This window comes from Centroberyx affinis, unplaced genomic scaffold, assembly GCF_046629955.1.
Source record: "Centroberyx affinis isolate AG114_WGS23_722 - 3 ecotype Tasmania unplaced genomic scaffold, CSIRO-AGI_Caff_v1 ptg002048l_1, whole genome shotgun sequence".
In the NCBI taxonomy this organism is placed as follows: domain Eukaryota; kingdom Metazoa; phylum Chordata; class Actinopteri; order Beryciformes; family Berycidae; genus Centroberyx; species Centroberyx affinis.
The window spans coordinates 90036-117961 of record NW_027280383.1 but is presented as its reverse complement, the minus strand read 5'-3'; the positions used below and the strand labels follow the sequence as shown (position 1 = coordinate 117961).

General features: G+C 45.0%; 1 protein-coding gene across 1 annotated transcript; it reads right to left on the bottom strand.

Moving 5' to 3' along the window:
- Positions 1 to 173: 173 nt before the first annotated feature.
- baiap2b (BAR/IMD domain containing adaptor protein 2b) lies at positions 174 to 27654 on the bottom strand. The gene is made up of 12 exons (XM_071531168.1): positions 27597 to 27654; positions 26410 to 26481; positions 24594 to 24731; positions 15033 to 15185; positions 10605 to 10841; positions 9535 to 9739; positions 8666 to 8867; positions 8067 to 8147; positions 7441 to 7609; positions 6008 to 6045; positions 770 to 813; positions 174 to 303 (listed from the first exon to the last, which is right to left on the bottom strand). Exons 1-11 carry the CDS (start codon positions 27639 to 27641, stop codon positions 786 to 788), a joined length of 1368 nt encoding a protein of 455 aa, XP_071387269.1. The 5' UTR covers positions 27642 to 27654; the 3' UTR covers positions 174 to 303; positions 770 to 785.
- Between the last annotated feature and the right edge of the window lie 272 nt (positions 27655 to 27926).

Here is a 27926-nt window from a genome sequence, read left to right as displayed (position 1 = left end):
CACTGCTGGTCATATTGAAGTTCTTATTGTATAGTAGCACTACGGTAGTATTGTGGTTGATTCAAAGCTCTCGTGGCTGAAGGGAGAGGGTGCGGTGGTAGTTGTGATTGGGAAGCACCAGCACCGGTAATTCACCTACAGCTAGTAATGGCGGGGGTGGGGGGGTGGGCGGTGGTTCAGTAAAGCCCAGGGGGAGGCGAGGCTTTCTCCACCGAGTCGTAGTGGACTTCATCCGGCTGGTCGTCATCAGAGACGGGCGGCATGGCTGGGGCCTCCACAGCTGGCTCAATGGGTGGGATGGTGCTGGGAAGAAGTAAAGAACAAATACGGTGAACGACTTTTCATTTTTTTATTTGATGAATTAGATATCATGCATAAAATTGTCAATGATGCCAAAAAAAAGATCAAGGAGAGAACAGGATAGTGTTCTTTTTCAGCAACGGTGCACAAAAGCAGTGAAATAAATAAAAGTCTGATGACTCATGCAAAAAAGAGGGGGGGGGAAACGTGAGCTTGATATGTTTATGATGCTCAAACATGCAACATGTATTTCCTGGAATGTCCAACCAATGACAGCCCATGGTTAGTCGGGGAGACCCAGGGTCAGGATGCCATCACATGCATTATCATGAATGGCAGCTGTGCAAAAAACCCAATGATGGGAACAAGCAAAGACGCAGTCCATGAAACCCACAGCCGATGAGCATGAAGTAGTTTATAGGTGGTAATGAAAGACAGAGCGAGAGGCTGAAGCAGTCCAGTCACTTACGATGGGTCTTGGTCACTCAAAAGCGGGCATACTCTGGCCCTGTACTGGAAGGTAAAGACAGTCCTGCAGTGTCAACATTCAGGCTCTTCTCAAGGAAGCACCAAGTGCTATATATTAAAGTATGATGCACAGCTCAATATACTGTAACAATTACTATATGTTCTTATATGGCTTTACATTATACAGTATGCATATTTAATTATTATTAATACAAAGTTATCATTATAAAAGGTGCTACTTGTAGCATTTTTAAACATCAATATATCAGTGTCCACTTAATTGTGATACCTTGTCTTAATTACCGTAAATAAATGTAATCCAGCAGATTTCCCATGAAATCTGACCCGGTGGCTCACAATGAAAAATGCAGTAAAACGCCCATCTTCTCTGTGATGGTCTCGCATGTTTATGGTAATTATACCAATGCCTCAAAATTAATGTGGTAATGATTTATTGATGATAAAATGCTACATGTAGCATCATAAAGATGTGCATAAAAACACAGACTGTAAAATATACCTTGATTCATTAGTAACTCTCCATTGCTGTAATTTATCAACATGTAACTTATTATACCCCAAATACATCGACTTCAGAAGACAAAACAAAGAAAACAAAACACAAATTACAACAGGCAGGCACACAGACAGGCATAGAGACCGGGACACAGTGAACTCAGAGTGCAAAACCACACAAACACAGGTAGCGTTATAGAAAAACAGACAATAGTAAAATGGATAGATAGGACACACACAAACACACACACACACACACACACACACACACACAGTTGAGTTGAAAAAGGTACCTTTATGTTTGCTAGCAGCAGGAGGAGCAGGCCAGTGGGTGTGTATGGCAGGTCAGGGCGGGGTAGGATGCAGTATAACTACTATTATACACAGTACACACACACTGTACATGCAACAAGGCCAGTGAGAGGTTATGATGATAACCATCCTGGGTCCAGAGACACCGGCATGAGAGGCGACACCAAATGTATAAGAGGAGCCACTGTTTGATGCATAAGCAAGAGGACAAGAACTACGGAGTGATTATGTGTTCTAGCTTTGAGAAAGGCATACTCTTTTTTTTCCAGTTCGGATGTGGTGAAACAAGCAAACAAAAGCCAATAAAGTATGATATAAGCATTTTATTTTAGCATAAAACAGGCTTCAAATTAAGCGATTAAATGAGCGCTGTGAGTATCCATGTTTATTTTGCTCCCAAAGCATCTTTGCTCAACGGCTGTAGATTCTTCTAAGCAAAGATAATTAGTTTTACAAGCTAATAAAGAAGCAGAAGCAAACAACGTTGCCCTTTGAAGATTAATTTAGAGACAAATTAACAACTCCTTTCATTAAAAAGAACACCTCATTTCAAAGGCTGACTTCTTCCCAGTAGTCCCTTGGGATACAAAGGCCTTCTGGATGAATATGCACGTACAGAAACAACCAAAACCTTCCAACTGAATACATTTATTCAGCTTCTTTTTTTTTTTTTTTTTTAGAGCAGAAATTCACCATACATTTGAGGTCATCCATGTTCAACATTACACTGTTTTGGTGCCCCAAAGCATGCATATCCATAAATTCTCCGTACAGTATTTGGATTTCTGTTCTTCTTCCATAACAAAAAAAACTTCCAAAATAAAAGCACATAAATCGATATATAGAAATAGGAGTTATTTGGCCACGGACGGTTGGTGTGCTATCTCTGCAGCGATGGCAGTCATACCTTGGGCTTATTCTAGTGGAGAAAGAAGAAACACTGGCAGCTTCCAGTCGTTTGCACTCGACTTTTGTCTCTAAATTCATCAAAACAGAGATGGAAAAGGGGGGTTGGCAAAGCTGGGGGGAAGACGGGTGTTAAGGTCACACACATAACAGAGAGGGAAAAGAGAGCAAGAGAGACAGCAGACATGTGCAGCAAGGACAACATTTCTACAATGCAAAAAAAGTCCATCTTAAAGTCATTGATTTCATATTATGTCTTGAAATCTTTTTCTTAAAGCAAGTGAAAAAAACAAAAGTTTATAGACAGAATAAGGCAGATCCAGTAGTATCAACAGTTTTTTCCCCCTTATTTTAAGAAAAACTAAGATTTTAAGACTTAATTAAAGATTAAGATTAAATGACTTGTAAAGATGGATATTTTTGCAGAGTAGGTAGCATGACAGAGGTTTACTGTTTCAAATTGTCACTTCCTCCCTTTGGCAAAATTTCAGTATTTCAGGATGAATTTCAGTGAAACCTTGTAAGATTTAAAAAGAATGACTGTGCAGTAATGACCAGTCCCTTGTGGTACAGTATAAGTAAAGAGGACAGAACAGCTACATCAGATCTCGACAGTAGGACAGTGGTTAGTATAGACAGGCACTAACTGGACTGGACATACAGACAAGCAGACCAGCGTCTTTATTTGGCACACACAGAGAGAGAGAGACAGACAGTTCTTTCATCCCCCAAACATGATGCTTTACTCGTTGTTGTTTTTTTTAAATCAAGCCTTTTATTGCAAAGACAATAGTACAAGAAGGCTGAATGAAGTTCCAACATCAAATTAACCCCTCTCCCTTTCAAGGTTGCAGAGACACTCGTGAGAAGCTGTGCCATAAGATAAACGCGGCAAAATGTAAATGCCGCTTTAAAAGTCACTGACCCAAATTCCATTATCACCACATCAAGCGCTGTGCTGAAACTTTGGCCTAAAGTCCAACAGCGTCTCTCGTGTTATTGACAAGAATTTAAGTATGTACAAGTCTTCAATCTGATGTTAAAACTATATATTATTCATGTTAGTGTCAGATTTTTACTCCACAGCAAGAGGCACTATATTATGTGCTAATGTAGAAAAAGAGTTAACGTGGGTGAGAATGAAACCGTGTCCTGTAGCACCATGCGTCCGTACTGAGGGAGGGTTTGAGGGAAGCAGCCGTACCAATTGTCTTTTCTTTCATGCATGAACGGTAGTTACACCCGACTCAGAGCGTTGCATCACTCTAAGGGATGAGGGTTGGTTGTCCCCATTCAGCCTTGGTAAGATATTCAGACACCACAATAGATAGTCAAGCACCTGGGTTTGTGTGTCTGGCACACTGCCCGTCTGTAAAGATGCCGGATATTGGAGAACAAGTTCAAAGGCCTATATTGATAATAGTATAAGTGTTTACAGAAAGTCACAGAAATACGGACTATTACTTTCATAAGGTGCTTTTTTTATAAACCGATCATAGATACTGTATGACAAGCACTTCTGTATGGCACATTTATGTACAGTAAACATTCTTGTCACCTTTGATAATGACTGGCTCCGTTCCATAAGTTAAAACATTTACATTAGCTGTTCACTACACGTGATACATAGCCTCTTGTTTCAGAGGGATACAGGGATTATCAAAACCTCACAGCATGAAAAGGTAAAATTATTGTAGTATACTGTAAGACCCAGTAAAAGTATTGATTGTAATATCATATTTACATTATGAAATCCTCTTTGGGATCAACATATTTAAATTTACACTCCGATATACAAATCCTTTACATCTTCATTCTGATGGAGAGCGCTGACGTTTGTTAAAATCAGTTGTTTATTCGCTGGGGAGGGGGGGATAACCCCTCCTCCGTCGATATAAAAGACATGTACATGCATGAAAGACAAGCAAAAGATACATTTTCCTCAGAGAAAATGTCCGTTTCCATTGATTTTTTAATAAGGATGGCACGCAGTCCTTTTTAGTCTGGTTTGGCTTGGCACAGCTCTGCGCCAAAGGCTTCGCCAAGTGGCTACTGCCCAGTTAGAAAGCACAGGGCAAGAGTGGGGGGGGGGGGGGGGGGGGGGGGGGGAGGGTGGGAGGAGGGTTGTGACAGAGAGGGGTGGGGGGTGGGGGGGTTTGGGGAGAAAAAAAGATACAGACCCAAGCCTTTTCCTTGCGTGGCTCGGCTTGGGGAGAGTTTATTGCCATAAGCAGGAGGAGGGAGGGGAAGGGAAGAAGGAGTAAGGATGAGGGGAGGGAGGGGGGAGGAGTGGCGGGGGGGGGCGGATGAGGGGCAGCGAGGTGTCTGTCCTATTGCGCGGCTGGCTGAGTCTGTGCCTGTTTGTCTGTCTGTCCTCACACTGTCGAAATCAATTTGCCCTCTGCGGAACTGCGGACAGAGAGAGGGAGAGGCTTCCAGCTGGGGTGGCCCGGGAGACACAGCAGCAAACACAAACCAGGACGTGGGGGGGCAGAAACCACTTCTACCCCCGCAGGCCACACATGATCAGAAACCCCCACAGTCAAAAAGCATGATCTGAGCTGACTCTTGTATATATATAATGGGTGGCTTCAATCAAATAGTGGTAATTCTTATTAAACATTATGTGGCTTTATAATTTGGATGCCTTTGTGTTTGCTCTAGCAATTGCTACAAAGGGACATAAAGCATGGTGAGCGTACTGGGATTGGGTGGGTGGGTGGGTGGGTGGGTGCAGTTAAGCGGGTGGAAGCGCTACTGTGGTTGCATGGTGCATGGAGGGCAGCGTCAGTTAGCTGGGCTGAGGGGAGAGGAGCCGGGAGTGCAAGCGTGGGAGTTTTTCGTAAAAAAAATTAATGAACAAAACGAAACTTAATCAAACTTAATTCAACTTAAGCTTAACACAGAAACCAAGGTAACCAATTAACATGCCTTAAAACGTACTCTATTAGAAAAGAAACATGATTCCAAATGGTCCTGTATGGGTTGACATGGACCATTTGGCATGGCTGACCAAACACAAGGCCGGCCCTGTAACCACTACACACTATACGATCTTATCACTTATTATATCTTACCATATAAGTGCAAACAGAACAGAACGGCAACATAAAATAGCACAAAGAAAATGTTTGAAAAAACGATACACAGAACAACACAAAACAAAAATGTGGTGTGTCCTCCTGATTGTGTGTTGGGACTGAGAATATGAAGTGTGTTTGCAGGCCTGGACATCCCAATCCCACCTCTGTCTATTTCCAGCTGTTTCAACTGGGGTTGGAGTCAATACTCTTTCAGTTCAATCAATTCAAAATCCAATCAGCAAAGCTAATGACACAGCATTCACCGTGAAATATGTCCCAATAAGTAAGACACAATCATCTTTTTGTGCAAAATTGTTTTTCTAAACACTTGAATTGATTGAACTGGAACTTAGTTGAACCTGACCATGGTTTCAATATGAAAAGAAAAATATTGTCTGTAGTAAGTAAAAACCAGGTCTTACCTTGTGGGGAAGCGGGGCTCGTACTCCTCAACCCCTGGCTGTAAAGATAAAAAATAACACCCATTAGACACGGATGGATTTAGCCATATATAAATCGTAAATATTTACCACTGAACATATACCATCATAATAAATTCTTTGTCTTCAAAGAATTGGGGTAAAGCTGCCATAACCAAAGCAGCCAGCAGATGGCAGCAAAGGAACACAGTAGAGGAGACACTGCAGTGAGTCAACAGTAAAGGTGAAGTATTCTTTGAAGGCTTGTCATACTAAAGACTTATAGATATAAAGAAGGATATATGACTAGAGGTAGTTCAGAAGCTAGAAATTATGCCATCGGATGCAAGGAAGAGAAAGGTAAATATTCATTTGAACAGTGGGTGGATGTATATGATGATTGTACTGACTGATGAGTCATCATTGTGTGTGTGTGTGTGTGTGTGTGTGTGTGTGCGTGTGAGTGTGTATCCCTAGGCAATTCAACCTGCAGGTTAACCAATCGAACCCTTCTGCACCTCTGAGCGCTGTGGTTCCTCCTCCACGTAACCAGCTCTCATCCCGGTTCATACCCCATTAGTCTTTGTTTTGATCATCTGTTCTTACCAAACCCTCACTGACACTTTCATGTGCAAATAAGCCTGCCAATGCTCATGCCGACAGACCCACTTCTCTCTGTGTGTCACCGGAGATGTGGTTTTTTTTTTTTCCCCCGGAATGATGTGAGGCGGAAAGCAGCGGCATGAAGAATTTAAGGCGTTACACGACTGTGCCGAGCAATCAAACGCTGCCCACGTGTGAGAGGTACGAGCCTCGCACATGGGCCACCACCTCCTCCTCCCTCCTCCTCCTCCTCCTCCTCCTCCTCCTCCTCCTCCTCCTTCTTTCTCAGCCAGCTGGGTTAACCCCCCGGCTCTGCGTTATCAGAGGACGCCTGTCAGAAGCGCTTCCCTCATGAGACAGAAGCAGCCGAGCGCAGAGGCAGTCTTCTCCAATCTGCGCTGTGTCACATCTTGGACTCAACCCGCCATACGCGCACTCACACACACACACACACACACACACACACGCACACACACATACAGAACGTGTGACGCGTAGGGGAACTGATCCCTGCGTTTATGTAAGCTAATGTAGCAGAACTTTCTCGGCAGTGCAGCGGCACTAGAGAACTGGGCGTACTGGTAAAGGAAGAGACAGCCTGTCAAAGCAAAGTTCTTGCTGTGCTATATCTGGGTGCAATGTGAGTACCAGTAGTGAGACTGCAGTTAGGTCAGGCAGCGTTTAGGGAGTAGCTACCTACGAAGCTTCTGAGACCGAGACAGAAACGCGGGCCTTTGCCAGGGTTCGTGCCACGGCTCAGTGTGTCATGTGCGAACGTGTGGGCAGGTGCCAGTGTGTGTGTTTGCGCGCTTGTTTTGCAGGGGCCCCCCTACCTGTGAGAAGCCTGGCACCGCCACGCTGTAGGGGCGTTGTTGTCTGCCGTGCGCCGCGGCGGCACTCTGCGCCGCCATACGGGAGTGCATGCCGTAGTCGGGGACGGGGAGAGCCATGTCTTCCCTCTCTAGAAGGTTGCCCGTGCTGCTGCTCTTCCCGTGGTGGAGGCTAGAAGCACACACACGCACACACACACACACACACACACAGAGAAAACAAGGCAACGGTAAACATGTTGTCCCCCCGAGGCAGTTCCCCTCTGGGCCAATCAGTAGCAAATATGTCAGGTTGTGGTTGTTTATTGTGTGGGACAGGGAGAACTGCAGGGGAGCCGTCACTCAGTGGACTGCGCCTTTTGAAATACACTTCCCCGATTGGTTATAAAACTGTGTCGTTTTGACTGGTAGTTTTAGTGTCCCACTTGGGCCAATCAGTCTAATATTAATGCTGGAGCACGGTGGTGAGATGCATCATTTCCCCAGGTTTCATCAAAATCCAATCAGTGGTGTTTGAGATATCGCGTGTGACGGACGGACGAATAAACAAACGATCCGTACGATCCATGACATCGATATTGACAAATATACATACATGCATACAATACACTGAAGTAAAGAACACCTACTTGTGGACTCGGAGCTGCCTCATGGAGTCGCCCTCACCATCAGCGATGACCCGTGTGTAGGAGAAGGGAAACCAGCCACGCCTGGTAGAGGGGGAATACCAAAGATTAGCAATGCAACACAAATAGCTGGAAAACACCCTCAAATCCAGACTGATCAAAACTGAATGCAACGGTCCAACTAAGACAAATTACATGACATGACTATGCAAATGCAGATCAAAAGCCACTCTGGATGAAAACACAGAGACGAGTCAGGTGGTGTGTGTCCATCTGTGTGTGTGTGTGTGTGCGTTCTTTTACCTCTATCCTTATGAGGACCAAATCTCTTCAAATAGGATAGAAAGATGGGGAAAGAGTGGACAAAGGACTAATTTAGGGTTAGGCTTTAGGATTAAGGTTAGAATTAGAATTAGGTTTAGGTTAGTGTAAGGGTTAAGGTTAGGTTTATAGTGGTGAGGATTAAGATTAGGGTGTGATTGTAGTCAGTGGAGGGTCCTCACAAGGATAGTAACACAAGCCTGTGCATGTGTGAGCTGCAAATGTACAGTATGTGCATGTGCGACTCCATCTGTGTCTGTGCAAGCATAAGGTGCGCTCACATCCTGTTCTTCTCGTTCTCCCCGTAGTGCCACCCGTCGCGGGCCTCGGGGACCAGCAGGGTGATCACGTCGCCCTCGTTGAAGCTGAGCAGGGTGCTGTTGTCCCCGGCCGCGTGGGAGAAGATGGCCTGCACGCGGGTCCTCCCGTTCCGCTCCAGCCCCGCCGCCATGGAGCTGGACCTGGGCAGCGTGCGGGTCTCCGCTGATGGGGGGACGGAGGAAGCGAGAGAGAGAGAGAGAGAGAAAGAGGGAGAGAAGGGAGAGGGAAGGAGCATGGTTGAAAGAGGGAGAGGGATGAAGGGAAGGGGGAGGAGACGTGGTTAGCTAATAATCACACCAAATTGCACACAGGCTTCAAATTGTCACTTCCAGTCTCCACCTCTCCAATAAAACACCTAATGTGGGGTGACCGGTGTAAAACGGCTGCTAAGTGAATGGGTGTGTAGCTACTGTACCTTCATATAACTCAGAGTGTGCATTTTTTACTGGTTGCAAAACATTTCTCTCTCCTGTGTGATTTTAAATACCATTTTTTGTAAAACCTCTTCCTGTCCTCCGCCTATTTTTACTGCTCTTTTCTCCTCCTCCCTTTTTAACATCACACTTCTGCCTATTCCCGCTTGCTGTGGCCTGTTTCCATTACGATTGCACAGGCTGTGCGCGCGAGTTCTCCGTGTGACAGCGATAACAACCAGGAAGATAAAGAGAAGGTCTATTCTTTTAGTTCCTTTAGCTGGTTTCAGATCAGCTTTGGGTATTCACGCAGGTCTTCAAGGACTACACTTCCTTAACTGTGATAAAACCTCTGTAAAGGCCTGGTAAAAAAGTCATCAAAAGTCAAAAGTCAATGGCATCGTGTCGGCCCTTACTCAGCGTGGTCTTGCTCTTGGCCGGGGCGACCTTGCGCACCGGCAGGGTGTTGGAGTACACCTCCCCTCCGTGCCTCTGGGTCAGCGGCGAGGCCTTGCCCTGGGCCGCCTTGCCGTCCATCCACTGCTGGTAGTCCTCTCCTCCGTGGGCGCCGGCCGTGCCGTTCATCACCGGCATCCCCCCGTCCACCGCTCCCATCAGCCTCTGCGGAGGAGAGGAAATTAGCATAGAGGCAATTAAAACGCGCGCAGCCTCGCTTTCGCATCGCCCAAAGCCGTTATGTAACATCCTGCAGCTCATCAATAATAACGAAGAAGGTGGAGAGTGGATCTAGGTCAGGAAATGCTGATTAACGAAAAGACCAATCAAGTCCAATAGAGCAAATAAACACACTAGAGCAAAAACAAGCCTTTGTGGCAATGCTGGACTGCCAGGATGCATTTCTGTATATGTTGATATATATCGATACACAGACATACATAAACATATGGAATGACTACTGGGAGGATGAGACTTCCGAAGAATTTCAAAGTGTGTTTTTAATCAGGGAACATTAAACACCAGTGAATCTGCACCGTGGGATCCGTAGTTTTTAATTAGAAGCCCGGGCCAAACCGAGGCAGTCTCTTTCATGTGAATCTTGAAGGCCTCTCTCTCAGCGTACTAGAAAGCGGCCCTGCGGGGGGAAGGAGGAGGCAGGGTGTAAAAGAGCCCGAGGACCCGAGGAATTTAAGCCCCCTCTGCGTGCGACGCGCTAATTAGCATGGCCCGCTAACGATTTCATTTGCATCGAGCGAGAGTTTTCCGAGGACGCGTCGAGAGCTCCCATGATGCGTCGGCAACATCCGGGGGGCACCACTCATCCACACACTCCAGGTCCTAATTAATGGACTTGTTCGAGGCATAGAACACATACCTACATATCTGTGTGTGTGTGTGTGTGTGTGAAACTGCATCAGCCAATGGATAACATCATTCACCATTGCCGTTTCCAAAAACTTTTTATCAGATACAACTGCAACAAAAGTCAGGCTAGATGAAATGATGTTAGAGCAACAGGGGAACCAACCTGTTGCCCCATGGCGCCACTAGCCATGAGGGCGGCCAGCTCCGGGGGGACGGGCAGGGGTTTGGCACCGGGGATGGGCTCGGAGATGACCATGCTGCCCTTGGCCCCTGGGTGGCCCAGGGTGCCCCCCGCGGCGCTCATCTGCTGGGCCAGGAGCATGGCGCGGTCCGGCAGCTTGTTGGGCTCGGCACACGCCTGCTGCCAGGCCGGGATCTTCTGGGATAACAGCTCCTTCCCCTGGACGGAAAGAGTGTGGAGGAGTGGGAGAAAGAGGGGGGAGAGTAGAATACATTTTTCATTCAAAGGCAGTAAATGCGTTTCCCAATACCGCGGAACAGGTGAGGTGAGTCATCCTGCCTTAAGGAGCTGCGAACCGTACTAAAAGAACTTCATTAGAATGGGCTTCAATGGAGAGTTTTAGTGTTCCATGATGGTCTAAATGCTGCTTCAGAGGCTTTTCAACCCTGACAAGAAGAAATTATCAGGGAAACACTGAATACTTGTCATTTTTAGGGCATAAAATTTAAAGATATTGAATATCGGCGTAAAATAACTGCTATCGGCTTCAAAAAAACGTTATCAGCCGACTATTCTTCCACCAGACGACCCAGGTTCCTAAACCCAATTGGCAAAAACCCGCCCCGCAGAAGTGTCAGGGGGTCGAATGAAAAGATAACTGATGGGACGAATGAGAGGATGATGAGAAGGCCGGAGGGAAGAAGAAGGGGGAGGAAGGTAGATGGAGCGGCATGAGAGATAAGTACGAAGCGAGGGATGAGAGGAGGGTAGCCGAGGAAGGAAGTGAGATACCAACCCTGTTAATGAATGCACGCGTTTCGTTTGAGAGGCTCTCTACTGGCGCATGAAGGGCCCGACTTACATTTCCTCCATACATTATACAGCGGAGCGGGTCGGAATCCTGAGCAGCGTTACATAAAGACGCTCCTCATTTGCATTCATGTGTCAGCGAACAAGCGAGCGAGTGAGAGAAACACGCAGAACTCCTGAAGCCACGGATATGGGACAGGCGCTCTAAGGAGAATCTAGCGCTGACACTGTTATTTGAACTCCATCAGGTTTGTTAAAGTGGATAAACACATTCTTGCTTCAAGGTTGTCTGGCCCCGCTGGGTAAACGTGGGCTGGAGCATCAGGTGTCAGGGTGTGGGCGGGATGATCAACGGAATTTGCACACACACACACATAGAAAAAGTACAGCAAACAAATGTGCACCCACAGGTACACAAACATGAGAGAGAGGGAAAGAGAGAACATCAGATGAACATGACAACAAGACTGACATAGTTCTATTTGTACCAGATTAATATGCGCTGGATTTCTCTGTATCTGTCAACATGCACTGGCCTCTTAATTTTGACATTTTGGCAAAACAGTGTTATCTACTTTAACACCCTCTGGTGATAATTAGTGTTAGCCATAGAAACCACTGGCTCTCAGAGAACTGTGAAACTGCTGCATACATTAATGTAGTGACCATCAAGTTATTACCCTCTGGTTGAAATAGGTTTTTGTGCTGGAACCCTAATCTCTATGTTAATATATATAATTGCTGCATGAGAACCGGCGATTTATTTGTCGCACAGTAAAAACGTGTGGTGTATATGAATTAGCACAAGAGGCCATGAGCATACACTACAAAATGTGTCCATCTTCATTCCACTTGTTCCCAAATAAACTTTCTCTTGTTTCAGGAATTTTCTAGAAACAAAAACGTTCAGTGTTTTGAAACAAGGCACAACAATTCTGTAAAATGAGTTGATTTGCATTGGAAACAAGTGAAACTATCACACCCCATTGGCAGTTTATTTCACTTGTTTTGAGAAAAAGACTCAATATTAGATTAAATGATTTTTTTTTTTGCAGTGTGGAGAAAATACTTCTGGAACCTGAGGGGGGGGGGATCCATGTCTGAGCTGTATTAAGCGAGTACCTAAGGAAATGAGAACTAGCCCCCAGTGTTTTTCCAGGCATTCATACAGGATTATTACAGTTACAATGGTACCCAGGCTTAGATATTGTCCTCCTACCAGCGGATGACTGGATTAATGGGATTGGGATGGAGATTTGATTTATCTGTTTCTGTGTATCCATATCTGCGTGCTTGCATGTGCATCAGTGACACTGATCTTATGTACTGTATGTGCGTGTGTGCGCCAGTCACACTGTTCTTCAGTGTGTCTGGCTGCTGCTGGGAGCCGTGAGTCACTGTGACCCCGGTTGGCCCTTCCTGCTAGGTAAGGTAGTGCGTAGGTGGTCGGTGTGGTTTACCAGTGCGATGATCAACTGCACTAGCAGATGGTGGCTTTTTCTCCTTCGTTCCTGTCTTCTCTCTTCCCCTCCCTGCTCATGAGCCACAGCACAGGAGAGCTGTTTTCTTAAAGGAACACGCCAGGTTTTTGGGAGATTTGCCCGTTGGTCAGCTTATCCATTAAGCGGTGAGAGCATATGACACCAAAATCATCCGTGGGTCCCCAGTAGATCATTAGCTAATGTTGAGTGATAGAAGGTGGGCAGCATTATCCAAAGTAAGAAGCCTGACCTTGTAGTAATAAGCAGTTGTTAGTATTTTTATTATATGGCCTGTAGAATTACAAATTCAAAAACAATCAAATATCATTAACTCAATATAGCCAGGTTTATTTTTGGGACTATTTCAGGTGAGTAGTCACGTATTCATCCCCTGCACAGTGATTTGTAACTATACAGTCTCCCATTGCCCATCACCTTTACTTCTTTACTATGGAAACAAGGAAAATAGTCCCCGGCAGTTCAAAACACTATGTTATATTTTATCATATTTTGTTTCATCATACATCTACTGGGGACACATGGATGATTTTGGTGTCAATGTTCTCATCACTCAACAGGTAAGTTGACCAATGGGCCATACTTGGAGCAATGTGGACAAGGTAGACAGAAAGAGAGGGAGAGACCCTGAAGACTTTTCCTTCACTTTGTCTTAGTCTCCTGTATCTAACCTCTTTTTCCTAGAAGTGTCATCCTGTCTCCCTAACAATACAGTGCTGTCTAACTAATTTCATCTCTCTCTGTCTCTACTTTTTCTATGTGAACACAGTTTGTATTCTAACCTACTGCGTACCGCCTCTCGCTCTCTCTCTCTGTCTACCTCTCTCTCTACCTCCATCTCTCTTTCACTCTCTCTCTCTCTCTCTCTTTCTGTCACATTCAAACACACAAACACACACACACACCCACACACGGTGAGTCTGTGTCTGAACGAAGTGTTCCTGTAGAAGTAGGCCATTCTCTCTCCTGCTGCCCCCCTCCCCTCCTTCACCCCCCCTTCGCCATCCCCCCTCTACCCACCCACCCACTCAACCTCTACCTCTCTGCAACTTCTCTTCTGCCACTTCACATTCCCTCCGTTCAGCTCCTGTGCTCGGGGACAAACACAGCCCGACAGAGAGAGAGAGGGAGAGAGAGTGAGAGAGAGAAAGAGGGGGAAATAGAAAAAAAGCTTCCCTTATCCAGTTCTTGGATAATATAACGCTCCTGATGAGTGATCTCCTGGCTGCACTGACGCATGAGAGTAGCCAAGGCATGATAGTGGAGCCCTTGAGGCGACTGGCTGGATGCAGTGGATGAATGACTGCAGAGGGGTGCCGGTGTGGCAGGGAGGGTTCAGCACTTTGGTACGGAAGGAGGGGAACAAAATCAACAACAACCTGGCTGCTTTAGTACTTTTTTACATGTACACATTACCTCCGTGTGTACATTTTACAAGGTGATAACTAACATCTGCACTTTCTGTACATATTTTTGTGCAAATGCTACCTTCACCTCAAAATCTAATCATCAATTCATATTCGCACATCAGGACACATTGCTGTATATGTCTCCTCCCATCTGTAACCTGATTATGTTTCAACCTGTAAATCTTGACGAAGATGCTGTATCTTCTCCATCTATTTATGTGCTGTATCATTTTCAATAGGTTTAGTTGCTGTGATTATTTTGGTGTGATTAATTGCTTTTATCATCTTATTTATAAGATAAGAAAACATAGATAAGATGATAAAATGTATCTTACATTTGTAACCATTTACCTTTTTCATATCTATATCCTATTCTCTGCTGCTGGAAAGACCCAATTTCCCCGCAGTGATCATTAAAGTTTCATCTAATATAATACAATCTAACCTAGTATGTTTTATACTGCACCAACTGTACAGCCCCCTAGTTTTAAGAGTTTAAATAAAAGAGATTTCCCAATGAGGTAAGCAGAGTTTTCCAACTACATCACCAGGTACCCAGTGACTATCACGAGCCCTGTGTACCGCGTTAACCGTGTACTGTGCGGTGCGCAGTGTGTACGGCCAACATGCACAGCGGCAGCAGAGGAACCAGTGCGAACATGCTAATGGTTAAAGCCGTCCCAGTGTCTCACCTTGCTGTGGTAGGCGCTGCTGTTCTTGGCCACGGCGCACTGACGGTCCACCAGGAAGCAGTACCTCCGCCTCTCCTCGGACAGAGCGTTCTTGTAGCCCTCGGCGATGTAGTTGTCCAGCTCGCTCTGCTTGCTGCTGATGGCCTCCACATACTGGGGAGAGGAAGGAGGCGGATGGCATGAAAACACGCGGCAGCCGGATAGATGTCCATAATCACATCTATCCTGATGGGGTTAAAGTTAAGAGGGTGCGGGGGGGGGGGGGGGGGTAGGATGCCGCAAAATTGTTAAGGGGAAACTTTTACCCTGAGCATGAAATGAGCCAAAGTGCCGTCAGTAGCTTTAACCACTTTGTACTGCTCATGTTAACAATGGAAGCAGCGAGGGATTGCGGCAGACAATGGGCTAGACTTTGCTGTGGTGAATTATGCAGGATTGAACTATGCGATACCAAGCTGAATCACACATCAGCCATCACAATCATGACATATAAAAGGCTGAAAAGTTGTTTAATAGATGTACTGACATGGGAAAATGATTCACGGAGCGCCAGTGCATTTGGAAAATGTCACTGCGGATCACAACTGAAAACCATAAATTACAGCAAAGGAAGTCAAGCCCCTCTGACGGTCTGATCGTAAGTGTCTATTATGTGATAATGGGGGACGGAGTTACTGTATTTCCTGCAGATTAGCCCAGTTGAAGCGCCTTCCTTTTCCATTCGAACCCGCTCACCCTCCCGGCGTATCTGTGTTTTTTTAAACCCATTCACCCTCTGTTCCTTTATCGACACAGCCCACTAAATCCTCTTTGTCCTTCAATCATGGTAGAGTACATCTCTCCACCAACGTAGTGGAACCACTCATCCACATCAGGTCTCACCTTGAGAAGCTCTGCAGCACGGAGGCAAGGGTAAAGCTAACCTAAACTAACCCTTAGGTCACTGGTATAACTGAAAGCACCAGAAGATTCCCTATAGAGTGTGAGCCCAGCAACTAAATCACTATTATCATTGAACAGGGAGGATCTGTGTCAGCTCATAATGTGAAACAGGTATTCTTCAAGTGCTAGACAGAGTCTAGCTGCAAGGTGTTAATGACCATGACTGGGCTCTTTGCAGAGAAAGTGGGCAGCTAACAAATAGTCAGTAGCAGGCTGATTGTTATAACACCAATGCAGCTGAGGGATAAACTGTCTCCAGATGCAAAAAGCAAATTGGTGGGGAGACATAATAAAAAGAAAATGGAAAAAAATACATTTGATGGGTGACTTGGTCATTGGATATGGAATTAGATCCATCCTTGCAACACACTTCTGGCTGATATTAAGAGTTGCAGTTCCTTTAGCAGCTTTAAAGCTAAATTAAAAATGTGGCTTAAAGCTAAACAAACATACAACCACTAATTTGCAGACTGTAACTGACTTGATTTTTAAAATACATGTACTTTGCACTGGCTTTTACATTTTGTACACTTCAATGTCTAGTGCCAATTATGTGTTAGTGTTGTGTATGTGTTAGTGTTGTATTTGTGTGGATTGTACATATATGTATGTTTTCAATTGTAACCTGCCAAGGGACTGCAGACGAAAATTAGCTTGAAGCTAAATCTGGTACAATCCATCAAATGGTGACATTTATGTTTAACACTGTACAGACTGTAGAGCTATATATCAGCCTATATATAGTTTTCACTAGTGCCCCCCATACTAAATGTATGCATTGAGGGTATGGTAAAGAGTTTTGGATGAAAGTGTCCACCCAATGGCACATGTGATCTGTACCAAATGTTTCAAACAGGAGCAAAAATGACAATTCTGCTCCAAATTAAAAGCACATGCCCCAGACAATAACAGATACATCTAGTAACACTTCTTAATGGTTTTTTTTAGGATGCCCAAATGAGTCATCTTCACACCCCCACTTCCACAGTTCGGTCATAGCGGAGACAAACACAAAGCTCCCCGTGGAATACTTGACCTACATCTCCCATGGAAAACAGACACGGGCCTCATCCTGCTAGCTTCTCCCTGGCATCAGCTGTGGACTGTTAAGACTCAGACGCACTCACACACTCAGCCAGCGCTGCATGGATAGGTATGCCATTACAGAACTCATTACAGCAATGTGAGCAGGTGTTTACCGCAATTTACAGACTCATTTTATCGCTTTCCTGGCTGCGGCTCTGGAGATTTCCTCCTCCACTGCTTTTGAAGTCTCAATCACACACCCAGAAGAAGGAAGGTTGGTTACGGGTTCGTTGGTTAGGGGACTGCTTCTATATGTATGTACAGTATATATTATATGTATGTATGTATATATTATATATTCTAACCATAAAGGCTACATAAAGCTGTGATTTATTAACTAATTAATTAAAAATAGGACTAAGTCAGAATAAAGGACCTACTATGGTTCTTTTTTATACTTTTGATTTGGAGAATTTAATGAATTCTTAAAGGGTTTTTATACCACCAAAATGAGCTATGTATAACCATTTGAGTATGGTGCTATAGAAAATAAACCACTTTAAAAAAAAAAAAGGGGTTCTTAATAGCACCATAAAGGTTCTATGTGGAACCATATAGAGGGGTAAACACACCTAAATTCATTGTATAGTTTATCTACCTTTTTAGTCTAGCATAAATCTGTGTAGTAAATTCATAGCATATCATAGTAATTAGTATAAAACTGATGCAAGTTATAAGAAGATAGAGTCTTTTAATGGGGAAAAAAACATATATCAACAGTTCTAAGAACATAATTGATTTGATATTGATGGTTGTTTGCCTCATGATCATCACCGACTGAGATCACTCTTTTCTTTCTCACTCCATCATTGGGCATGACGCTATAGAGAATCCTTCTATTTATAACACCAAACAGGATTCTACTATATGGTACAAGCTTCAATAATCATTTTCTGGTACTGTGTAAAACCCTTTTTGTCAAGAGTGTTGCCATATACCTTCATCCTTATCTCTCCACCTCTCTGCTTCACCTCCCCCTCAGTGTTTATCTCTCTATATATATACTTCTTTTCCTCCATCTCTCCCTGTCTCTCTCTCTCTCACTTTCCTCTCCATCCTCCCTCGCTGTCCTCAACTAAGCCAGAGTGAGATGTTCGAGCCTCTCGGTGATGACACCCCTCCATTGATTGACTGTTGGTCACATCTCTGTAATGAGCCTAATAACCCAGAATTGACAGGGAAGATGAGACAAAGGCAACGGACACCCAGCAATTAATCTCCCCCATCCTTTCACCCTTGTATACAGACTGATTACAGAGAGCCGAGGGAGTAAAATTGAAGAGCCTCATTAGTACTAAATACAAGGTAGAGATGGGTGATGAACAGCCCTAGGTTACAAAAACATATTCCAAATAATTCTTAGTTTACTTTGACATAAATGACAGATGGGTGAGGCACCATAAGGGAATTTAGACTATTTGAAAGTCAATTTAGTCTAATCTTCAGTGACTGACACCTGAACTGTCTTGTGTTATGATAAAACCGAACTATCTGATGCTTCAAATGCTAAAAGCAATATTATTTTACTCACGCCATGTAATGAAATGATGAATGGTATGCTCTTACATCTTTAACATTATTTGGTTTTACTTTTCACCTTAACAGTTCCCCCATTTTCAAATGAGTCATGAATTTAAGAATGACATTTGTCTGAATAATTGCCTTATTTTTATGCTAAACTGCAAAACTATCCACTTCAACAGATTACTTAACCTTGTATTGAGATTTCAAATCTTTTTTTTTAAGTGAACTAAAAAAAATCGACCAATAGGATGAGTTCAGTTGTTTCCAATACAAATCAATGTGGTTCAACAATTTTTGAAACATGATGTAACATTATCGTGAAACTAGCGGTTTTATTTCAAGATATTGTCACTTGCTTTTAGGCTGACATAAATCTTGATGAGGTAAATTCACAGTATATATCATATACGTAGTATCAAACTGATGTAAGTTATATGAGGATAGGATATTTTAAGAGGGAAATATAATGCTTTTGTAAAAATATAATTGCTTTTTGTTAATATTGGTAGTTGTTTGCCTTATGATGATCATCAACTGGAGGTTTATCTACCTTTTTATTTACCACTACATCACTGGAAGCAAGAGATTGTGTCATCTAATTGGCAGATTCCTTCACTCATTACAAGGAAAACAATGAGTACCACACTAAATGACTTAATATGGACATTTCTTTTTTCCCTGTGGCTCCATGATTCAGTGCACAGCCACCTGTCAAAAAGTTCCCGGCTGTCATTTCTCTGCACTGCCTTCCTTAGTTCTGCAAGTTGTGCTGTGAGTCCCTGACACAAGCAGTTCACTCTCTTAACTCGTCAGTTTATCCCACACACACACTCTGCTGTTGTGTTGCTGTTAGCCATCGGGGAAACGATACAATTGAAAAAAAAGTGTTGATCTGTTGATGGGCCACATGGAGGAGCCACAGTGCCACACCTCACACCTCTAACATGTCAGTGAAGGACTGTCTTCTCTCATTATCTTCATATCCACAGCGTATGTATTAGATCTACACATTGCACAGACCGGAAGATAACATCCAAAAGGGACAGAGAAGGAGAGGGAAACGGCTCCTTTGCCCAAACATGGCCATTTAGTCGGAACTGAGCAGTTTTCGAGAACTGAACAAGGTGCTTCAACGGCACAAGTGTGCGTGGGCGCACAATGGTTGATATCCACTAATCACTGACAGTCAAATGCTGAAAACGGTGAAAAGCCGAAATGGCAGCGGCAGAGGAAGACGAAGGCCAGGTATGAATCATACAGACGGTGGGGGCGGAGAGAGGGATAAGGTAGCCTGTGAAAACACACAGATGATTTTCACAGCGTGGAGCCGTGTCGGCCAGATCCAGACCAGCATGCCGGGGTCAGGCCCCGCCATGAGGGAGCCATCAATCTCCAGAGACTGACTGACAGGCTGCGAGACGGGAGGGAGGGAAGAGCCTAAAGACAGACGCAGTGTGTGTGTGTGTGTGTACAGATACTATTGACTCTGTGTAAACCGAAGAGAGAATCAGACAAGAGAAAGAAAGGAGGGAATCGATTGCAGGTTTACCCGTGGCGTCCTTTTTGTGTGTTTTGCTTTGTTTACCTCTCTGTGGGTGAGTATTTTTGGCAGCTAGTAAACTCCTCATGATTGCAGGGTATTGCAGGCACGCCCTATGAACTACGACATGGAAACCAAACACCATGTAGGGGAATAACTAGAAAGCAGAAGCTGTCCAACCAGTCTCTTTTCCCTCTTAGCGTTCCTTAAGTCACCAGAAAACCACAGAGTTTAAACAGCTGATTTAGTAGAATGCACATAGCCTTTGGTTACCAAATACACAAGTCACATGCTGAGACACAAGGAATGTGTTGTTTTGTTGCTTAGACCTTACATTGTATAAGAAAATATGAAATATATGGCCGTTGAGATGTGCCGTAACAGCATTGTGTAACACAGCACAGTTTCATAAGAGCTCCCCAGAGCATGCTGCTATAATATAGTACATTAAAGTGCATTTATCCAGCGCTGCACGGCTCCTCCTCAATAATTTAAGTATAGCGTTAATGCACCCGGCTTGCAGCATGTGCAGTATAGATGCGTGTTGTGATCTCTCTCAGATATGGAGCCCTAATTAGATTCCAACAGGCTTTTCACGCTGCTGCCAATCAACCGCACCGGCTCCCTCCTTCACACAAAATCTGAGTCCGGCCAAGAGCTCCAGCGGTAGGGGAGCTGCTGCTTCTGGTTTCTGCTGACAGCAAGCACAATCAGCATTTAAGATGTGTGTGTGGGGGGGAGTGTGTGTGTGTGTGCATGTGTGTGTCCACTGTTTATCGACTTATTTCACATCGAGATGGCCTGAGCTGCTGGTACTCAAAGTCTTGCCCCGAGGCTGCGAGAGACTGAGAAGCAGGTGATGTAAAACATATTTGTTTGGTAAGATAAAACCTGCAGCTCATAGTTATTGTTCAGTAATTACATCAACAGTTCTAGTTGGTGAAATGAAAACGATTTGGAGAGAAATTAAGCCACCTTCACGGAGGCGGATGAATTTAAAAATAAAGTCTTGCGTTTATTTAATTTGTGACCTTTTAATGAGGCTGGAAGCAAAGCGTGATGGTATGCAAATTGTTTCATGCGCGCTTGACGCAGAGGTAACAGAAAACCTGCGCTGATCATATGAATTTTGACTTTTCTCACCTCAGCATCTCAAACTGACATAACCCCCTTTTTTATCTGGTTCGCGGAGATGAAGGAAAACAGAAATTGTAGAAAGGCTGAAGTCAAAAAAAAAAAAAGAAAGTGTGAGACTGGGAAAAAACGACTGTACGCGTTTGTACAGCTCCTCCCCACCAACACACTCTTTTGAAAGCATTTGCATCAAACTGACATAACAACATAAGGAGAACAAGAGAACTGGGTCATTCTGGAAGGAGGTGAATGTGTGTAAGACGTGAGAAAGAATCGCAGAAGAGAGAGTAGAAGTCAAGTTTCCTGGTTTCAATCCGTCAGCCCAGCTCTCTATATTCTCTCTCTCTCTCTATTCTCAACCATCTTTCTCTTTGATGCTTTGCACACACACACACACACACACACGCGCGAGGCTCTGACGTGCTAGCACCTCCTCTGACCTTATCCCATTAAAAAATGTGTCAAAGCCTGGAAAAAAAAAAACTGAGTGGGCAGGCGGAAGGCGTTTTCGTGTGTGGGATTGACGTGTTCCTTTCTTTCATTTCCCGCAATGCAGGCGTTTCTCACTTTCTCTCCATCCATCATGGCTTCTTATCACGATGAGTCGATAATCGGTCGTTTGAATTGTGTTACTACTCTATCCTCACATGCACAAGTGGCGGCGCGTGGGCGGGGCAGGCAGGGCAATTGCCCAGGGTGGCCATTTTGCATGGTAACGTTGTGTGTGTGTTTGAGAGAGAGAGAGAGAGAGAGAGAGAACTGATTGATGCTGTGAGTCATTGTGTGGCAATGGGCATCATATTATTATTAGTTTTTGAGTTTGTATATCCTTTTCGATTAGCGTTATCCCTCTCTCCCACCGATCACGCCTCCAATAATAAATGTAGAAGAAGATTGACCACACTGTGCTCAGGCGGCGGCTCGGTGCTTTATGGTCCCCGAGGGCCACCGTTGTAAATGAGCAAATTTCCTTTTCGCCTATGGTTTTAATATTGACATCAATCACGAGCGGGAGGAAGCCAGGGAATTGTGTGCGGTTTTCTTTTTTTTCTTTTTCTCGCCAACCCCCCCCCCCCCCCCCCCCGAAAAAAGGCAAGCGCTGAGCTGTTACAGCTCTTAATTAAAAGATGGAGGGATGCGTGAAGCGAAGAGGAAGCTTTTTTGCAGAGCCTAATTACACATAAGCAAAGTGAACAGACACATGCATAAACACAAGCGGGCTTTCAGGCTTCGCAGGTGCGGATAAACAGACGTATACGGACGCACACACACACTCACACACACACACACACACTCCATATTGTATAATCAAGGACGAGAATCTGTCCCCCTTTTTCTCTGGCTGTGAGTTGAGGCCACCGGTGTCTCCTGTTCCTGCCAAGCCCTGGTTCCCATTAGGGCCCATATGACGCACAGCAGGGACCTGGCTGCCCAGACACACTGCACCGGCTCCCTCCCATCCATGCACATGCTGCTTCAGCGGCCCGCGCCACACACACACTCACACACGTGCAAACCAACGTACACATAAGCAGACGCACATGCAGGCACAATTAATGCATACACACGCCAGTTCACATTTATGAGGTCTGAGAGGTCGGAGGTTCAGTTCATCTGGAGAGCTGAGGACAACAGGCGCAATGGGAGTGAGACTCCGGCGAATGGAAATGGCAACGCAGGTTAAGCTCTGCGCGAGTGTGTGTGTGTGTGTGTGTATGTGTGTGTGTGTGTGTGTGAGAGAAAGAGAGAGAGAGAGCCGGGACCCGGGCTTTCATGCTTCGTAAGCCATTAAAGCCCAGAGGAATGGACAGGGCTTTGGGGGTGAATGTTCCGACGCTGTTCCTCGCAGCTCCGCGTATCGATTTTTGGAATGACTCGACACCCCCCCACCCACCCACCCACCCACCCACACACACACACACACACACACACACACACACACACACCTTTCGCGCTCCACCAGCCATCCATCGCGGCAAGACTAACAATTACACAATAATTACCCCCAACCCCAACCCCTACCCCCTCTATTGCACTTATAGAGTCGTGTGGTGCGACCGCCTCTATAAGTGCAGTACAACTAATATATATATATACATATAAAACTATGCAACAGCTCTCCCTCCTCCCTCTCTCTCTGCTTCTCATTGTGCCGAGGAACAGATGATAGGAAGGCCAGCGCATAACAGCAGATAACAGCATCTCCTGTGTAGGTTTGTGTGAGAGGGCCCGCCCACCATGTGTCACCACACCGACTGCAGACGGGGGCACGGAGACGCACATTCTCTCCCTCACACCTCCGCTCAAACCGGTACCTGTACATGGCTATAATACGCCTAATATGCCTCCCCCCAACCCATTAACCCGCCCTAGATATTCACTTCTATAAACAAATGTTACGTAAGACCGCTAGAGTGCACCAACTAGTGAAATATATGTAAATAGGAGGAAGGCTAAATTAAAGTAGCACTGTTATGCCGGTACTGCAATTTGCACCCGGTGTACTTTGCGACGTTGCCAAACAGACAGTCTGGAAATCACTCTGACGATCATCATTACGCTCCGAGCCTGTGTTTATCCTCGCGAGCCGGTTCCCCGCATGTCCTTGACCGAAAAGCCAACGGAGTCGTGAACCCTCCCGGTCTCCCGTTTCCGCCATTGTGCGGCCTGGCATCCGAACTATACGCGGGGCCGCGGTCGGGGGTCGCGTCCCATTCAGCTCGGCGCATCCCTATCCCATCAGCACTGGCAAGAGCCGCGGATTACACAGCTGCACTGAAGCTGAAATCCTGTCAGGAGGAGCGAGAGGCGTTTCAAACCCCCCCCCCCCCCCCCCCCCCGACTCTACATAAGGCGATGTGCGACACACACACACACAGAGGAGTCAGCCCGGGTTCACCGAGAGTCTGGGTGGCTGACTTTGATCTGCTGAAAATGAAAATAAAACCGCATTATGAGAAGCGTGTTGTTTTCTCTCGGATGCGATTGGCTGGTTAGCGCCGCCACCTGCTGGGCCGCAGCCAATTGGACGGTATTTTCCAGGCTGTCACGCCTTTCATATGGCGGGCTTTGGGCTGGCCAGCTGGCCATAAAGATGCTCTCTGGGCTAGAGAGCCAGAACATCTGTTTTTTCCCATTCATATACATATAGAAGGTCGGCTCCCACTACACCAAAGAAGCTCTATATTTTGCATAATTCAAAACAGCTTTAGCCACCTGCATGCATTTGAAGCACTCAAATGTAGTCAATGCACATTGCCTGCAACATGTAAGGCAAGCTTACTGCTGCAAACACACACACACACACACACACACACACACACACACACACTGACCTGCATCTCCTTGTCCCCATATTTGGAGGGGTGCTTGCTGCCCTGGCTCTTCCTGCGCAGTTTCTTCAGCTCGGCCTGGCACTTCTCCAAGCTCTCCCCTTTGCTCTTGTGCTCCATCTGGTACTTCTTCAGCGCAGCCTGAGGGGGGCAGCACAGAGTCAGCAGGGGCACCGCAGCAGCACCACCGCACATGACCTTTCATACAGGCACTAAAGTCATTTCAAAAACCGTCCCGGCGAGCGGTCGCCCTCTATTGTACGGTGCGAGTGGCGAAGCGCGAGGACACAAAGGTTGAGGGAGGATGGCACTGCGGTGTTATTGTGTATCGGCTATCTCTCCTCCTCCACCCTCTGTCCCTTTTTCCTCCCTGTGTCCTCCATCCCGGACTATCTAGTGGTTCAGGCTCATTGTGCTCCTGTCCAGGCCTTTGTGTTTCCCTCATTCACATCTGCCAGGAGTCCTCTGATGCATTTGACGCAAAAAGCAAAGCAACCTTTCCCTTTTTTTTTTTTTCAAATCTATGTTTTGTGGTGTGGGTAATTACTTTCGTCAGAGATTGAAATAACAGAGCAGGCGCACATGTGCCCCTTTGATCCGAAACCGGCCTGGCAAAGGCTTAAATGAACTTGCATCCAAATTTCAAACATGAGGTCATTAAGCATCTATTTCCTTCTTGAAGGCATCAAGACATGCAAACTTTTCATTTTAGACGCTAATTATCAGAATGACATTCATCCAAGAGCCTTCCAAACATCCCGCTACATGGGGTCTCACAAGGAAAAAAAGGTTTTGGGACCAATTCAACACTACTGATCGCTGGTAATGAATTTGTCTATTTAAATTTTTTTTTTTTTTTGCAAAACTCCTCTCATTTTCACGGAATGAGTCATAACTCATGGAGCAGAGAGGGAAGTAATTTACGTAACTTACTGCGGCTTGGATGAAAGCCGGTGGGAAATTAAGGGGAGAGTGTGCATTTTGTCTCTGGCCAACGATTTTATGAGAACGTGGTTAAATATTCCCCATAACTTCGCTCCCCGGAGAGGCCTATCCGTTGTGGGATAGAGTTAAAAGCAGTGTTGCGTCAAGCCTTTAAAAAAACGTGGCCTTCCCCTCAGAATACACAAGGCACATGGTGGTGCTGGCACACAGTTACATAATGAGTTGAATCTTAACCCCTTGCACCCTGAGTTTCCTTTAAATTTCCTCTAAAGTCGCATCAAAGTTAGAAAAAACATTTTTTCCATACTGTGCGACAGTGTCATGGACATATTCTGCATCTGCTCGTTCCAACGCTTCATTGAAGCTACAGCTGCTTACTATTGAGTGAAATATTCAAACCCAAGATGCCTTTTTTACAACAAATCTAGATGTTTGTGCACCATTTTATACACATTTCCCGCTAATTCAGCCTGACATATTTGGTATCTTTTGAAACTTTGGGATCTTGACTAGAATTTTAAATACATTTTTGTGGATTTGAACAAAGCTTGGCTGCAAAACGTGTTTGTAATGATGGTCCCCCATGCGGGACCAGCGGGGTAAAAGTAGTTTTTAATGCAATGCAATGAGAATCTTCTTGAGCCTTTTATTGCTTAGGACAGGTGCTCTGAATAAGGGCCATCTCATTTGTAAATAAGCTATAATTGTACTTTTTTCTTTATTGAAACAGTGGGAAGGAGGAGAGGTAAAAGGCCTAACATCTACACTGTCTGTGAGCACAAAGTGGAAGTGGATATGAGAGTAGTGTTGGGTACGGCTGATGCAGATGTGGATGCTGCAGGTGTGTATTTGGACAACCAGAAGGGAAACTCACGTTCAGATAGCGTGCGTCCAGCTCCACCTTCTTCTCCAGCTCTGTGAGGAGCTCGTTGTGGAAAGACTTGAGCTGAAAGACACACAGGAACACAAGAAGCTCTCAAAAACAAAGCGACAAATAAAAGAGAACGAGAACCTCAAGTAGTTACATCCACAGCGGTTCAACCGCAGCAGTTTATTTCCAAAAGGAATGCAGTGGCTGTCTTGAGTGTTGTGGTGCCAGAGGGACTCGAAGGACTGTGTTTGTGTTGCCATCGGAAACGTCGCACCCAAAGGATTAGGGGAGGATGTGTGGTATGTAAGATGCATGCCAAAGTAAATCTGGTGTATGTGTGCACGTGTGAGAATGTGTGTGTGTGTGTGTGTGTGTGTTGAGAGGGCAAAGTTGAACCAGTGGTGAAATGTCACCAAGCGAACCGCAAATGGCAAAATCAATAACGTCCTTAAATTATTAAACACACTTGAACTGAACACACGCTGCAGTGGCTTCCGCTGACTTTCAGATGATTAAAAAAAAAACGAAAAGCACTTCCATCTTGGATTAAGACTCTTTGTGACCTTATCACAGGCCTCTCACCCTCGCTCTGCCTCTCTTATCATCAGTGTAGAGGGGAATAATATTTTCTTTAACTTCTATCAGTCGGATTTGTGCTGGGAAAGCTGGAACTCTTGTTTGTGGGTGTCAGTAAAGAGTGAGGTCTGGATTGTGTTACACTGAGATTAACATTTCCTTTTCAGCAACCTTCCAAAATAAAGTGCATAAAGCCAGATTAGTCTTCTCTTTCCTGCTTCTCTCTGCTTCACTTGTTCTTCTTCTCTCTCTTTTCCTGTTGACTGAACGCTCACTGCTAATGGCACCGCAATTGGCCAATTTACGATTTGCCAGTTTCTGATGCAAAGCTTTTGGACAGCCGAGTCTACAATTTTTTTTTTTTTTTGCTCTGTCATGGATGCAATTTAAAATGTTGCCAAGTCCTAACGACCTAAAAAATACTCAAAAAAGGTACGAGCGCACAAAACATAATGAGAGTAATTTTCATTTGTTACTTATGCCCTTGATGAATAGAACTCTTGTCATGTGGAGACTCAAAAAGCCAACAGGCCCGCAAGCTGTTCGGCTCCCAATCCGTAGCTTAAGAAGCGCTGATTATAGAAACGCCATCACCACCGGCACCACATGCTCACCATCTCTTCAAGCTGGATCTGGATCTGTCTGTGGACCTCGGCCATCTGAAACAGTAACCTCCCCTGTAGAGAGAAGACAATGAAAAGAGAAAGAAAATAAACCAAAAAAAAAGAGAAAAGAAGAGAGATTGATGTTAAACCTCCCCAAACGCCTTCGGAAGCTATGTAATCGTGCAAAAAGACCATGCAGCCACACACAGAACGGATGAGAGACAGGTGTATGGTGCTGAGGGAGGAGAGGAGGAGGAGGCAATGGACAGGATGAAACATCTGTCATGTTACAAGCGGACAAAACTCAAAACACAGACAAAATCAATAGAACATTACAAG

Excerpts from the sequence above, each read along its gene's own strand:
- baiap2b (XM_071531168.1), bottom strand. The coding sequence starts at position 27,641 with ATGGCCGAGGTCCACAGACAGATCCAGATCCAGCTTGAAGAGATG. Across the intron at positions 9,740-10,604 it reads GTGGCGCCATGGGGCAACAG|AGGCTGATGGGAGCGGTGGA; the intron begins GTTGGTTCCCCT and ends TCTCCTCCGCAG. Across the intron at positions 6,046-7,440 it reads CGGTGCCAGGCTTCTCACAG|CCAGGGGTTGAGGAGTACGA; the intron begins GTAGGGGGGCCC and ends TTATCTTTACAG.